This window comes from Anabrus simplex, chromosome 1, assembly GCF_040414725.1.
Source record: "Anabrus simplex isolate iqAnaSimp1 chromosome 1, ASM4041472v1, whole genome shotgun sequence".
NCBI lineage: Eukaryota > Metazoa > Arthropoda > Insecta > Orthoptera > Tettigoniidae > Anabrus > Anabrus simplex.
In genome coordinates, this window is record NC_090265.1 from 237,539,571 (window position 1) to 237,554,663 (window position 15,093).

The 15,093-nt window shown below is 38.3% G+C and overlaps 1 protein-coding gene across 1 annotated transcript in view; it reads right to left on the bottom strand.

The window, feature by feature from the left end:
* The window catches only part of LOC136886224 (uncharacterized), a 905,658-nt gene that overhangs the window by 52,332 nt on the left and 838,233 nt on the right, over positions 1-15,093 (bottom strand). The window contains exon 20 of the mRNA XM_068231034.1: positions 10,631-10,743. Within this exon, the coding sequence (XP_068087135.1) occupies positions 10,631-10,743 (113 nt within the window). The remainder of the gene's footprint in view (positions 1-10,630; positions 10,744-15,093) is intronic.

The following is a 15,093-nucleotide window of genomic DNA, read 5'->3' on the forward strand; positions in this document are numbered from 1 at the left end:
GAGACTAATTTGAAGAGCAACCTTATTCAATCGCCCAACATCAGGTGTCCCGGCCTCGACAAAATTTTTTTATTGGTTTGACTATATAACATCGGACCTGGACTTATGTGCCTGAAGTGAACAACAGAAGAGTGGACAGTTTTACCATTATATTATTTTTACCACATAGTTTTATCACCATATTCAGACTCTCATGCTCATAGCATCAGTTCAATTTTATGCATAATTTTTACCCATCAAACCACTATGTTTTATGTGTCACATCACATTATCATATTTTACTCAAGTTTCTCCTAGCTTTTATGACAAAGCAGTTCACCATTTGTATTCAGCCATACAAGAGTTATTAATGTAAATCATTCATGACATGTACTTTGCCTATTTGTTGATCTTTGTTAGCTGATGATGACGCAGTGAGCGTCGAAACCGGTCCTTATTATTCAATAAATATTATGTTGTGAACTTCTTATACAACACGTTTTGTATTGAAAAGGTTGAACCTCTTTGATATTTCAATTGTGCATCACCCTTCTATTGTTAAATCAAATTTTCTCTAAGTTTCTTAAGTATGTCTTGATTCCGTGTCATGGAACTGTATTTTGTTAAAGTCCTTTAAACACCCTTCCTTTGTGCATAAGTATCAAGTGCTATATCATGATCTTGTTTCTTGTAATATTGGTTTTGATTATGTTAATATGATGAGTTTCGAGATGATGATTGTAAGTCTTTTCTCCCCCATAACGTCATACGTTCCCATGGACCTCACAGGGCCCCCGCACCTTCCCCTCTGCTCTCTTAGTTGTCATTTTTAGGCCTGTAAGTGTTCCCTTGTATTTGATTTAATTCTGAGTACTGGTATTGATAGTTATCCGTCACATTTCCATGCTCTGATGTGAATTCACCGCCACTGCGTCATTTTACTATTTATTTATGTCAATATTTTTGTATTATTATTATTATTATTATTATTATTATTATTATTATTATTATTATTATTATGTGTAGGCGTAATTATCCCGTTTACGGTTACACTCATTTTCCTTTTATCATCCCTTCAATTGCTATTCGTAGTAAAGTGTTGTGTCTTAGATTATGCCCTATCCAATCTTTCTTCCTATTTTGGATTACGGTCAGCATGCTCCTCACTTCTCCCATTCTTCAGAACTTCATTTGATATTTTATCTTCCCACTTTACTCCTTCAATTCTTCGCCAAATCCACATCTCAAATGCCTCTATTCTTCTCTGTTCTTCCTTAAAGTCATTGTTTCAGCGCCATACGTAACACCTTGCAAGTTTCTTCGTCAGATCTTTCTCTAGCGGGCCACAAAGCAGTTTTTTTCTTCTTGTTGAAGCTTTCCTTGGCTAAGGCAATTCGAGCTTTTATGTCTGTTATAGAGTAAAGGTCTTCAGTCACAATACTTTCAAGATACTTTAACTTATTCACCTGTTCAATAATTTCTCCCCCTATCTTGATTGTTGCTTTTTTACCTTCACCTCCAAATATCATGAATTTGGTTTTCTTTTTGTTTACTTCTATCAGCATTTTGCGAAGGTCCTTCACATTTTCAGCTATTACTGCCATATCATCAGCAAATCTTATACATTCAATTCTCTTACCTCCAACGTTGACACCTTTTACCATCCAAGCATTCACAAATAATTTCCTCCAAGTAAATATTAAACAAAGTTGGTGATAAGCAGCAACCCTGTCTAACACCTTTTCCTAGTCTGATCTCTCTCTCTCTCTCTCTCTCTCCCCCTCTCCGCTCCATGTTTTTTAAGTATCTCCAAGAGCTTATCCCACCTCACTTTGTCAAATGCCTTCTCTAAGTCTGCAAAGACTGTGTATACCTTTCTCCTATGACTTTCAGTAAACCAATGGCATTCCCTTGTGCCTACTCCATGCCTAAATCCATATTGCTCTCTACCAATATAATTCTCCATTCTTCTGTAAATCCTTCTGTTTATTGCTCTTAATAGTATTTTAGCTGCATGAGAAATTAAACTTAGTGTCCTGTGTTTTCACATTTCTTACTATTTTTCCTTTTTTCTACTGGTATTATTATATTTTCCAGAAAATCTTTTGGCCATTTCCCCTTTAAGTATATTTCTTGACAAAGTTTTACAAATATATCTTTTCCTTTCCCCTGCAATACTTTGAGTAGTTCAACTGGTATTTCCATCTACACCAACTGCTTTACCATTCTTCATTTCCCTAATAGTTGCCTCTATTTCCTCTTCTAATATACTGAACCCAATCTGATCTTCATTTATTTCGTTTTCCTTCTCCAAATTTACACTACTTTCGTCTGGTCTGCTGTTCCAATCTTCAGGGCAGGTAAATTTTTATTTCTTGGGAAGGGCGTGAAGGAGTAGAACAGTTTACCAGGGGTAGTGTTTGATCCTTTTCCAAAATCTGTGCAGATATTCAAGAAAAGAATAAACAGAAACAGAGAAAAGAAATGAAATGTTAGAGGGCATATGACCTGTTCAAGTTATTGTAAACAAATAATTTTTGTGAATAAATTAATTCCAACCCCTGGTCTATGGAGATTGGACAGCCGAAGTAGGGGACTGCCTGTAGGGGTGAAGTACAGTGGGGATTTCGGGGGCCATGGAACTGCTACTGTAGGTGTGAAGGCCCTTCAGGAACTCTGAAAAGTGGTGGCAAAAGGGGCTCTGGTTTAAGACGCAGCAGGTCGTTATGCTAGTTAGCTCCCAAAATGGGAGAAATATATATATGTAAAATAAATGCAATGTAAATTTTAATATTATAGCAGTTGTATAGTATTATTTGAAGTAATTCCACAGACTGTATATGAGTTGACTATGTTTTGTAAGTAGGCCTAGAGAAGATATTATAAGTAGAATTTTGTAAACAATATAAATTTATTAAGGATGCGCTGTTACGAGCTCTTTTCTCTTACCTTATGAGATTTCACCGCTTCGATCTGGTGCACGTTATACTGAGTGACTACGAACTGTCTGCTTGCTTGTCTGTCTTACTACTGCTTGGGCCGTTGCCCCTCTCTGCGCATCCACCCTGACGTCATCTGCCCCAGTAATTTCTAGATTTCGCTCCCTGCCGTGTATATATACTCACCGCTTTCCTTCGTTCGGCGATCAGCTGTGATCTCGGACACTGTAATAGGCAGTGGGAGTTGTAGTAGTGTACACGGCTGGACCGTGTGGATTTTAACTTCACTTCGTTCTTCTCTACTAACTGGGTGAGCAGAGACTTATTATTACTATCATGTTTTCATAACTGCCCTTTGTTTTTCTGTATGGGCTTTGCTACTGCTAAAACTTTGAACTCTAGTCCCTTCAGGACTCGACGTAGCTGTGATGCACTAATATCTTGCATTTGGACTTGATTATTTGGAATGTGGAGGCAAAGGAGTGCTGGACTTGCAACAAAATAGTAACTTGTAAACTTCTCGGGTGGTGTAATGAACATTGCTTTCCGTCATCTTGAGCTGGGGACTCGGCAGCCTGATCTTCCCAGGACTTCCCATCCCATCGTTCCCGCTTACTTACTTTTCTTTCTTGCTCCTTCCTTTTTTTTACTTCCTTTCCTTCCTCGTTTCCCGATTTCTTATCAGTTAGATTTAATCATAGTGAGGAAGTGATTGTGGAAATGTTGTGGTCTGCCTATTCGATTGTAATTTTAATGTTTACCTTTCGAACATTCTAGCATATTGCCCCTTTCAAGTAAGTGTGTTAGAGCTTTGGGGGATCAGATGTCATTTATACTTACTCGTTCACTAGCCTTAGGAATGTTCGTTTCGAAACTTGTTGTTTTTTGAGGGTCATGATTCTTGTCAAAGTCTCCGTTTTGAATAATAATAATAATAATAAGAAGAAGAAGAAGAAGAAGAAGAAGAAGAAGAAGAACAACTCGCATGGTTCTCCTTTTGTACCTGTGCTTACCAAAGATGAGCGTAATAACGAGTGTAATTTCTTTTTCATTGTGTCCTTGTATATAGACTACTCAAAGCAATTGTAACATATTTTTTCCCTTGTTTTCGTGTTCCTATTTGCCAATGATAGATATCTGTAAAATTTTAGCCACGCATATCAAAGACAACAATAATAAGTAGTGTATTCTCCCTTTTTCCAGTATCTGTATGCACCTGCGATAATAATAATAACTTGTGTGATTTACACATAACTCATACTTGTATGTACCCGAAGATGATACATTTATCTGTTCCTGTGGAAATATCTGTCATTACCTTTGATATTGTTCAATATATTTGTTATTTTCAAAACCTTTTGTTTGGGGAGTTCTTTCTTACATGATCCCTTCCTCTTTATTATCTTACATGTACCTACTGCGGATTTTCTCTAGTGTTATGGCCCAAAATACTCTTTGCACTTTGCTTTGTTAATGTATTGGGATCTGTGGTGACTTAAACACGGCCTTCGAACTGTGTAAATATTCGAGTACTTTACGCTTCCCTGCGCTCTGTTTACTCCTGGGCACATTTGACCTTGGACTGATTTGTGAGATTCGCTTCCACATTAGTTGAAGTGTTGTTTTGAATCGGCCTGCTTAACTACACTACTAGAGACTATATCATATATATATATATATTGTTTATTACAAATACTCATAATAAAGGGGACCGCGACAGTGCTTAATAGAAAAACTATTAGTGTAATTTGTTTGATACTGCATTCTAGGAAAATGTCTTCTTCTCTTGCTCATTTAAAATTTAGTGCTGGATAATAATGTATTTTAGTGTACCATTTGCCACCAACGTAGACACCTCATTTGCAAATAAAGTGATTTTGATTTTATATTTGATTTGAAATTACATACAGGCATCTATGAATAAGGATACGAACACTCGCACAGATAAATGCAATGTAAGGTCAGTGTGGGAGGAACAGACAGGAAAAATCAGGGCAAATATTTTCAATATCTTGCAAGAATAACTTCAGAATTTACTTTTTTTATATTAACTTATACACTGAAACCTCGATTCTCCGTTTTTGGAGGGACCTCGGAAAAAAAAACGTACGATACTGGAAAGCGAAAAATCCGGGAACGAATTAAAACCGTCAACAGTTTGACTGTACTTCACAGTAATTAAATATATATCATTTTATTTGTACAAAAATGCCTGCATTAAATACATTAGTTAAAAAACTTTATATTTTAAATTCAGTTTTACCGAGGAACTTCGTCACTTTCCCATAAAAACGTCTTTCAGACCAGCAACTTTCATCAGCCAAGCTCATCGAAAAATATTCTACTAAATAAGTTATCAGAATTATATTGATATCTAAGAAATTTAAAACCACTTCTGAGACTCCAGTTTCACTATTGCTGCTAGGAGAATGTATCGGAGTAATTATGCCGATCGGGAAAACAACATTATAATCCAGTCACTTAATTGAAGACTTATAAACGTCTACGGTAGCTACCTCTGTTTTTTATCTTGAATAAATCTAACTGGAACAGGTACAGTTATTTACAGTAATCGTTATCTGACGACAGTCTCATGTAAATTAGAAGACTTTGTTTTAATAACCTAAAAAAGAACAATGTAACTTGTTTATCAGTAAATGTTTTCGTGCTGTATTACAAACTTACGGCACGAAATTTAACTTCAAGTTCGCCCACGTTTTAGGCCTCGGTACTTTCCATTAATGATTTTTTTGACTGATAAACAGGCGAGAAATGTGGCTTGCATGATAGGCATAATTACTGGTGCAGTTCACATGAACCTACCTGTGGTATTATAGTTAAGAAAGATCGCTGAAAACACGTAAATAAGCATAGGCTGCAACAGGTCCAGTCACATAATCAAGTAAGCTAATCACAACGCACAAATACAAAAATGATACCAAAATACATTAAATCCCAGAAGATGTAATGAAACAGACTCGTACTCACAAAAATAGGTGTCACATCGCACACATATAGGTTACGTACTGTACACACAAAACACTTAAATTGTCATTTCCTCAGTCACAGAATACAGTAATCACTTTGTAGTGAAGAAGTCTTTAATCATCAGTTGATTTTTATTTTGTCGTGCCTTAACAGAGTACAGTGCTCCCTCAATATTTAAAACGTTCTGTAGTTCGCTGCTGTCTGTGTCATACGCAGTAATATAGTCGCGAATTTTGTCGAAGGCGGCTAATGCTTCTGCAAACGTTGGCAGGGGTTCAATTTCATCTTCGTTTTCATCTTCCCCCTCGCTCGCGATCTCATGCACGGCACATGCACTGGCTGTGGCAGTAGCATCATCACACAGCTGTTCGATGCTCTTTACACCACAAGTGGCGAGCTCACTATCGACTGTAGTGTACGTCTCGAAGTTAACATCTCTCGGCGCGAGCTTCTCCCAGTCCTCACTGATAAGTTGTTCTTTGCTGCTGGTGTTGGTGTCGTTTGTGTCTCTGCTTTCTCGCCAAAGCCACATTCATGAAAACAATTTTGAATGGTGGAGGGCGAAACGTGGAACCATGCTGACACAACAAAGTGGATTGCCTGTAGAATACTGAACTTCGTCTTCACTTCTTTCCCGGCGTCCAATATACACACAGCCCTTTGCACCAGCTGCTTGTGGTAGTGCCCTTTAAAGCACTTTATCACCCCCGCATCCAGAGGCTGATGGACACTGGTACAGTTCAGGGGATAGAAAATAACTTTCACATTTCGTAAGAAAGAAAGTTCCTGCGGGTGGGCGGCACAGTTATCTACAAACAAAACTATTTTTCTCGCTTGAGCACCCATAGAAGCATCCAGTCCATGAAAAAAAAAATCCAAAAAAATGTCTGTGGTCATCCAAGCTTTACCGTTTGCGTAGTATCGCACTGGTAACTTCTTCACGTTCTTAAAGCATCTCAGTTTCGCTGCTTTGCCTATAACGATAGGGATATGTTTGTCTGACCCGTCACTGTTACAGCACAACAAAACAGTTATGCGGTCCTTCGCATTTTTGCCTCCATGACAAGATTCTCCTTTAAGAGCCAGCATGCGATCCGGTAAACAGTTGAAAAATAAGCCTGTTTCATCCGAGTTATAGATGTTCTTCGGTTCGTATCCTTCAAGCAGCTCTGGGAGATTTTCCCCCCAATCTTCCACAGCTGAACCGTCAACTGCAGCACACTCGCCGGCGAGCTTTTTATACACCAGCCCGTGATGCTCCTTAAACCGGGAAATCCATCCATTCCAAGCGGAAAATTTTTTGACACCCATTCTTGCAGCGATGCTTCGAGCTTTTACGCACAAAATGTTACCATCCACAGGAATTCTCGACGCCCGAGCTTGCTAATACCAAGAAAAGAGAACTGCTTCCATTTTGGAATATCTCGATTCCTTCCCCGTTTTTCTATTCTTTGCGGAGGATCTACATTTTTTTACTTGTTCACCCTCTTGTTTTTTCCCTATTATTGTCTTCAGCGTCGAAGCAGGTAAGCCTAAACGTTTTGCGATGTCAACTTTTTTTCCTGTTGGATTTCTTTCAACTTCCTCTATAATCTGAAGTTTTTCTTGCAGGGTTTTCACATGTTTTACAGGTCGCGCCATTTCAATACTGTACGTGTAAGCAAACCGAAACTTTACTGCGTAAATTGTTGGTTTTCACCAGCTAGTAACATAGCCAACTGAACGAAACATTCCACAGAAAGCTCTTAACAAAGCGCAAGTTGGCTGAGGCCTTCATTGTTAGCCTAGTACAGAATTTTCCTTAACCCATATGTGCCCACTGTCGACATTTGTCGACGTTAATATCTGAATACTGTCGATCTTATATCGGTAAACCTGAATAATATTTTTGAGGTGCATTGTTTACAGTTCATAGTTTGATACTGCACAGCACGAAAACAAGAATCACTCGTTTTCGCGCCTTATATCGTGGCTGCGTATAAAATATCATTCCGTATACACTCAAGAGGATGACACTTCCGTCGCAGTGAGTAATATTTTCTAATAATATTGTTACAGTTGAAAGTAAGATCGGACTGTTGTGGTAAACGTAATAACGAAACATGCCTTTAACAGGTTTTGAATTCATTTATGGCTGATTTATAGTTGCTTTTGTCTAGCAGAGCAAGAAATTTCCACGTCGACATATGTCGACAGTGGGCGCGAATGGGACTGCCTCAGTACTGATATACAATTTTCATTTATTCTTCTCAGAGTGACCGTCGAGCAGATCGTTATCATCCTAGAGGAATCACAAAACATCTTAGATGCTAATATATACATAGAACAACCTGAAAATGCTTTCCATAGTGACGGGGATAGCGATGATGATGAGTCTTGTGGAGATATTTACAGACTCTCTGATAATCAACTCCGGGCTGATGTTGAACTAGTGTGTACAAAAATAAGTGAAAATGGTACAATGGTAATGCTGAAATGAAATACATAACAGTAATTCAGCCAGCATGTATAATTCTGTATAATATGCACATGGGGAGCATCGATCAATTGGATCAAAATGTATCTTGTTACCGCATCAGCATCAAAAACAAGAAATGGTACTGGCCTCTAATTGTGTTCCTTCTGAACGTCTCCATGGACAATGCATGGCAACTTTACCGTCTGACCCCAATTTAGACCTTCTCGGCTTCACACGCTACATCGTTAGGACATATATCCTATCTCGTCCCGCTACGCGTCCTAACGCATGAAGACCGAGTACGGAAGTATCTTCACGCGTGTTGCCAGAAGTGCGTTCCGATGGGGTATCCCACTACCTCGAAACAAGAGGGAAGCAAGTGCGGTGCGCTCACTGTGGTAAAGCTGCCAGGAAAGAGTGCAAAAATTTAACGTTGGCTGCCACGTCCTTTGCTTCGAGTTATTTCACTCACACTAAACCAGACTGGATGAAAAGAAGCAGAGTGTAACCTTAAAACGCAGACTAAACTGTTTTGAAATTCTACTCGTAGTTTTTTTTTTTTTTTTTTTTTTTTTCAGTGAGATCATATTTGCTCAAAATTTGGTATTGTGTGTATAACAAGTACTATAAACATACGAATATTGTCCTTTTGTTTTGAAACAATAAGCATTCTAAACTGAGACGAAACTATTCCTCATTTATGTTTTGAATCATGTTTTTTTAAATATTTTCTGCTTATTCAACACTTATGTGACTAATATTCACTAACTGATTAATTATTACATTCATATAAGCTTAAAATGCGAAGAAACGTTCCTTTTTTGAGCATGTCTCTTACCCTACCCGTTCATGCTCACTGTCGACATATGTCGACACGGTAAATCTCCGCGAAAATATGTTAATGAAACCTAAAATCATCGTAAGCCTTTCATTTAGGTTACAAACATCTGTACTTACGAAATATATCGCATTCTTCCACAGAAAAAATAATTTGGGCAGATATGGGTTAAGTATAATCGCGCAAGATATCCAACGAAATTAAAATATGCTAGACTCGCAAATTCGATTCCTGCCGTCCATTCTCGAAATCTTTAAAAATGCTTGATCGAGGATTTAGCGTTGATGGGACTGAAATTTCTGGATGGTTGATGCAGGAAATCGTTTTTTCGAGGAACGGATAACGCGGGAGTTTTTAATACAGGTTTTAAATGGGATGCTTGCGGGACCACGTAATTTTAACGAATATTAAGGGAAAACGTAGTTTTGGGGAACGGATAATTGAGGTTTCACTGTATTCTATTCACTTTCCAGTTACCATAATAAGGTAGGTTCACTGTTTGATACATTTGTTAAATATCTGTGCAGTCAAAACCAAGTTCACCTGCTTCAATGGAAAAATACATAGCAGGCAAAAATGAGTCTCCGAAAGGTAAACAAAATTTGCATTTCCAATATATATCCCCCTGCAAGATAACATCAGTCTGAAATAAGAGGTGATTTTTCATGATGGAGAGTGATCCCTTAGAAAGGTTTCTGTGATGTGGCTTATACATCTCTCAATTGAGCACCAAAAAAAGTCAATTAACTGTGTCCGGATTTGATCCAGCAAACATAGAGAAGGCTAGTAAACTAGCTGCATAACACAGTATTCACAAATTTCTCATTTAACAAAAATTTTAATTTCTCTTATTAAGCTTTTAAGAAACTGAAACATTGAAAGAAATCTATCTGTATAATCTGTATGTCTACCAGCAAGTCTCATTTCCTGATACAGGGTTGGGTACGAGGTGAGATGAGATTAGGTCGCACGTTTTTATGGCTGGATGCACTTCCTGTCACCAATCTCATTTGAGGAGATGATGTATCTTCATTATCTAAAATAGCAAAATAAATTTTAGTAAATGTAATACTTCTAGCAACCAACAATGAAAGGAAAAAAATGATTCGCATTTTATGATATTCTCACACTGGCATGGATTTTCCACATAGTTCACATTCTTAAAATATTGACAGATTTGCTCTTTGCAGAAATTTCTGCCATGACATTTTCTTGATATTCAATCATGTTGAGTGATAGTTGGGTGGAGTAGACGGCTTGTACATCCATGCCACGACATCTACCTTGTTTACTTTGTTTGCTGAAAGTGTAATGGCTTGCAACTGAAGCACACATCCTGTGATACTCTTTGTCTAAATAAGTTCACAAGCCTATTCTTAAAGCATAGGTTTTTAAGTGGCCTAACATCTGGGAATTATTATACAGTACCTGAAATCCTTTTGCGGCTGAAGTATTTTCTGTTCCATTTCATGCTGATAGGCACTCAGCTCATCAAGCTCCATTTTAGCTTCAAATGCAGTTAATGCCTGCTCAGTTCTGATCTGAAATCATAATATAATGAACTATGGTTAGAGGTGCATACCATTTTGAAATCAGGAATTTAGCATTTTGATTTGGACATTTAGCATTTTATAGCATTTATACATTTGCAATTTAGCATTTTATAGCACTTTGGAGGAAACAATATTTTATGTGTTAATACTGAAAAATGAACAGCCTCCGTGGCTCAGATGGCAGCGCGCTGGCCTCTCACCGCTGGATACCGCCGTTCAAATCCCGGTCACTCCATGTGAGATTTGTGCTGGACAAAGCAGAGGCAAGGCAGGTTTTTCTTTGGGTACTCCATTTTCCCTGTCATCTTCCATTCCAGCAACAATCTCCATTAACAGTTCATTTCATCTGCCAGTCATTTATCATTGCCTCAGAGGAGTGCGACAGGCTTTGGCAGCCGGCACATTTCCTATCCTTGCCGCTAGATGGGGGCTTGATTCAATTCCTGACCCGGTCGAATGACTGGAAACAGGCTGTGGATTTTAATTTTCACTGATAAACGAGTAGTGCCTTTTGAAATGACATGAATGTGAAATTAAAGTCACGTTTGTAAGATGTATAGGTTAAAGTGACACAGAGAAAAACAGAAGAATTGATACCAGCTAAAGCATAACACTGATGCAAAAGCAGAATAATAAAGAGAAAATACACAAAATTAACTCAAGTCGTGCAAGTTCATGAATCAGTAACACAGTCTTTCATATTCTCCTGTTACTTACAATGAAATTGCAGTTGCTGACATATCTTTCAGCATCTATGCTGTTGGTACGAGCCCAAATACACTGCAGAGCTGCTTGTCTGCTTGGTCAAACTCTGGGTATTTGAGCTTAATTGCCAACAGCATTTGCAGGCAGTCTACATCTTTATTTTTCTGCATAATTCGTACCAGTTGGGAATGAAAATATTCACAGCTCTCAACAAAACTATCCACATTAACAATCCGAAAAAAATGGGATCTTTTTTTGCTTTCACTTAAATATTTCAAATATATTGAATTGACAATACTCTGCTAGCAGTGACAGGATTAAAAGGCCTGCCAAACTTTTGGAAAAAACAACTTTTTGAATTTTCTACCACATAACTGCTCCTCCAGCACACCTTTCCAGCACAGTGCATAAAGTTAACAAGTCTTCCCATAACTTGGGTACAAAAGGATAGGAAGAGTCCTCCAACTGGGTAATTAATTTATTCATTGTGACTGAGACATGAGTCACAAATTTAGTACAATTTATGAACTTCATCGTGTAGATCCGTATTGATACAGTAAAAACTACAAAACAATGTTAGGTTTTGGTCCACCCAATCAATACACATCACTTTACAAGTGAACTATTTAATTAAAAACATAATATGAAATACTAAGCCTTCTGACAGACTATGAACACGTTATTATAATTGGAGTCTTCAACACAAATTTTTTAAGACAGTACCGCAGCTTCAACTCGACAGTTTCATAATACTTTCCAAGCATGTAACGTGACAATTTTACCCCTCGGACCAACCCACCCCACTAATTGCATTCACACTCTTCTTGATCAAATAATAACAAACAATTGAACGAAATTTCTGCAACATGGACAAACATCAGCACCAAGACTATCTGGTCATAACTGAACATTTTTGCACTGGTTTCAGCAAAGTCTGAAGTATAAAGGTTGAAAAGTGCAGGGATAGTACTGACCCCTGAGGTAGGCCATTATTTAGTTTTCTTTGTTTGTTTATGATATTACCCTGGATTACTCTAAAGTACCTGTCTGAGAGCTTGTTATTGATAAGTTTCAAAGTGGTTCAGCAGGGGATGACTCTGAACAATTTACACAGAAGTCCTTCTTTCCTTACTGTGTTGTAGACAGCAGTCAGGTCGCCAAAAACAACAGATGTCTTTATTTGTCTCTGATACCCTGCTTTGATGTCTGTAGTTAGACTTTACACCTCATCTGTACAGCCCCTGTCAATGTGAAACCAGCTTGTTCCACTGAGATGTTTTCCAGGATCCCTTGGCCTATCCTGTTCGTAGAAGTCTTTCCAGAACTTTATAGCAGCAACTGAGTAGTGCTATTGGATGATAACTCTCTACTTTATCCAGAGGTTTGTTCGGTTTTAGGACGGCAATTACTTTGGTAATTTTTAAAGCTTTTGGCTTCTTTCCACATTGTCTTAGGTTCAGGGTGTATCCCATCAAAACCAGGTGCCCTGCCTGTCTTCAAGTCGCTGAGCTGTTTCTAGTTACACCATTGCAAACTCTTGAGAATTCTGCAGTGTAAAGTAATATTTACCATAAATTACCAAGTTCTTTCCATTTTGTTTTATCTTGTGGGGCTCTGGACAGTGAGACAGTTCTACTGGCTATTTGATCTGATGATACTGATTGATATTTCCGTATCTGTGGGCTGTATCCTCCCGATTTCTTCAGTAAGTTTTCCAAGACTATCAACGTGTCTTAAAATCCAGATCTGTTGTTGTCTTTATCCATTTCATTATTTCTTGCAGCATTCAGTTTGAGTAAATCTGGATCACCTTCACTCCTCATCAGATTCACAAGGTTCCTTGGATTCGTTGTTCCATCCCGGAATATATTCCTTGCAGTATCCCCTTGTTATACAATTTTTTGTAGCTGAGATTACAGAACCAAATCTGTCATAATTTTCAGGTGTTGCTGAGATCCATCTTGTATAGATCCTCAGATAATATTTCCCAGTTTGCTTCCTGAAAGTTCTATCTTGATCTAGAGATTGATCAAATCACTGTGATCTGAATCCCTATGATGTTGACTGCAAGGGAAGTCTCCTCGGACTATTTTGTATATGTGTAGAGGTTGATTTTGAGGATTTTGTGTTGAAAAAGGTCTGGGTTGTATTCTCTGTTCCATGCTGCAGAACTGAATTACCCTTGTCTTTTGCATCAAAAACAAGGCTCAACTTGTTCTCCTCTGTCCATTCTGCAAGTGCATTACCATTCTGGTCGCTGGTGTTATATTTCCACATTATAGCATCAAATACTTCATATTCTGATACAGAAGGTTGTTTGGGATCTCTGGTGATGAGTTTGAAAATCACTGGTGGCGCTGTTATCAACTTGAGCAGGACAAAACGGGGAGTGATGATTCACGTCAATACTGAGAAAGTGTGTGTAGAGTTTTGTGAATTTAAGCTAAAACGATGCTGAAGTGGACTGACCCTTACTGGGAGGGCTACATAATAGCCCTTCCTGCTGCTAAATATAGCTATTCTGCAATACAAGGAGTGTTCAAGAAGCGCGATTTCTTGATATCAAAGAACAGAATCAGTGCTGTATAGACTAAAAAAGGCTAAGGCCGACTGGGCTTAATTTCAGAGGGGAAAAAGCAACCAAATCCACAACCATCCTCCAGCCGTACACCAGTAGTGGTGGAGACAGTGAAGGCCCTTGTCTCAGGTAGTAACTTTGCCTCCCAAAGGACTATTCCACGTAAGTTGGAGATGTCTGTTTCAACAGTTAACAGTTAAGGACCTGCAGTTAGAAAAGCAGCATAAGCGCCGAGTTCAAAAGCTTTTGCCTCATCACATTTCAGAACGTCGCACTAATGCGAGAAAGCTGTATGACGGCTATCTGGCAAGGGATAGATGGAAATATGTGGTGACATTAGACAAAGTATACATGTACCTTAGTGACTAAAACAAACTCCACTCAATTTACTACTGCCCTAGAGTCAAAAAATTTATCAAACGTATAAAGAATGCCAGGAAAGTTTTCCAAGGGGTTTTATAATTATCTCTGGATACTGCTATAATGGCAAGTTAACCATTCACTGTGTCGCTAATAATGTGAAGGTGAACTCTACATACTATCAGCAAGAGGTTTTAATACCCATTTACAACACAGATATCCCAGCACTACATGGGAGGGTGAAAAATCAGGTATGGATATATCAAAATAAAGCATCCAGCCACACCTCTCGTTTGACTTGTCTGTTCTTAGAATGGATGTGGAAACTGGAATCCATGCAATTCTTTTTACTGACATTCCACTGAAGGATTTCTGTGCATTTGGACTCCTAAAAAGGGCCTTATGATATAGACATCCATGCACTATCAATGGCCTCTGGGAAGCCTGTCAGGAGTGGGATAAGACAGACATGCTAGCTCTGCAAAAAAAAGTCTGCTGCAATGAAAATGTTGGCTTTCCAATTGATCATGATCTTTGGTGGAGACATGGCTTTCCATAAGCCAATTACCCTTCAAACACCATCCCCAGAGATCCCGAACGACCTTCTGTATTCTGCCTCTTGACCTAAGGCCATCTGTACTGTAAAATGAGTTTCATGCATTTCAGCAATGTCAATATCTTTTTCTCTCAGGATC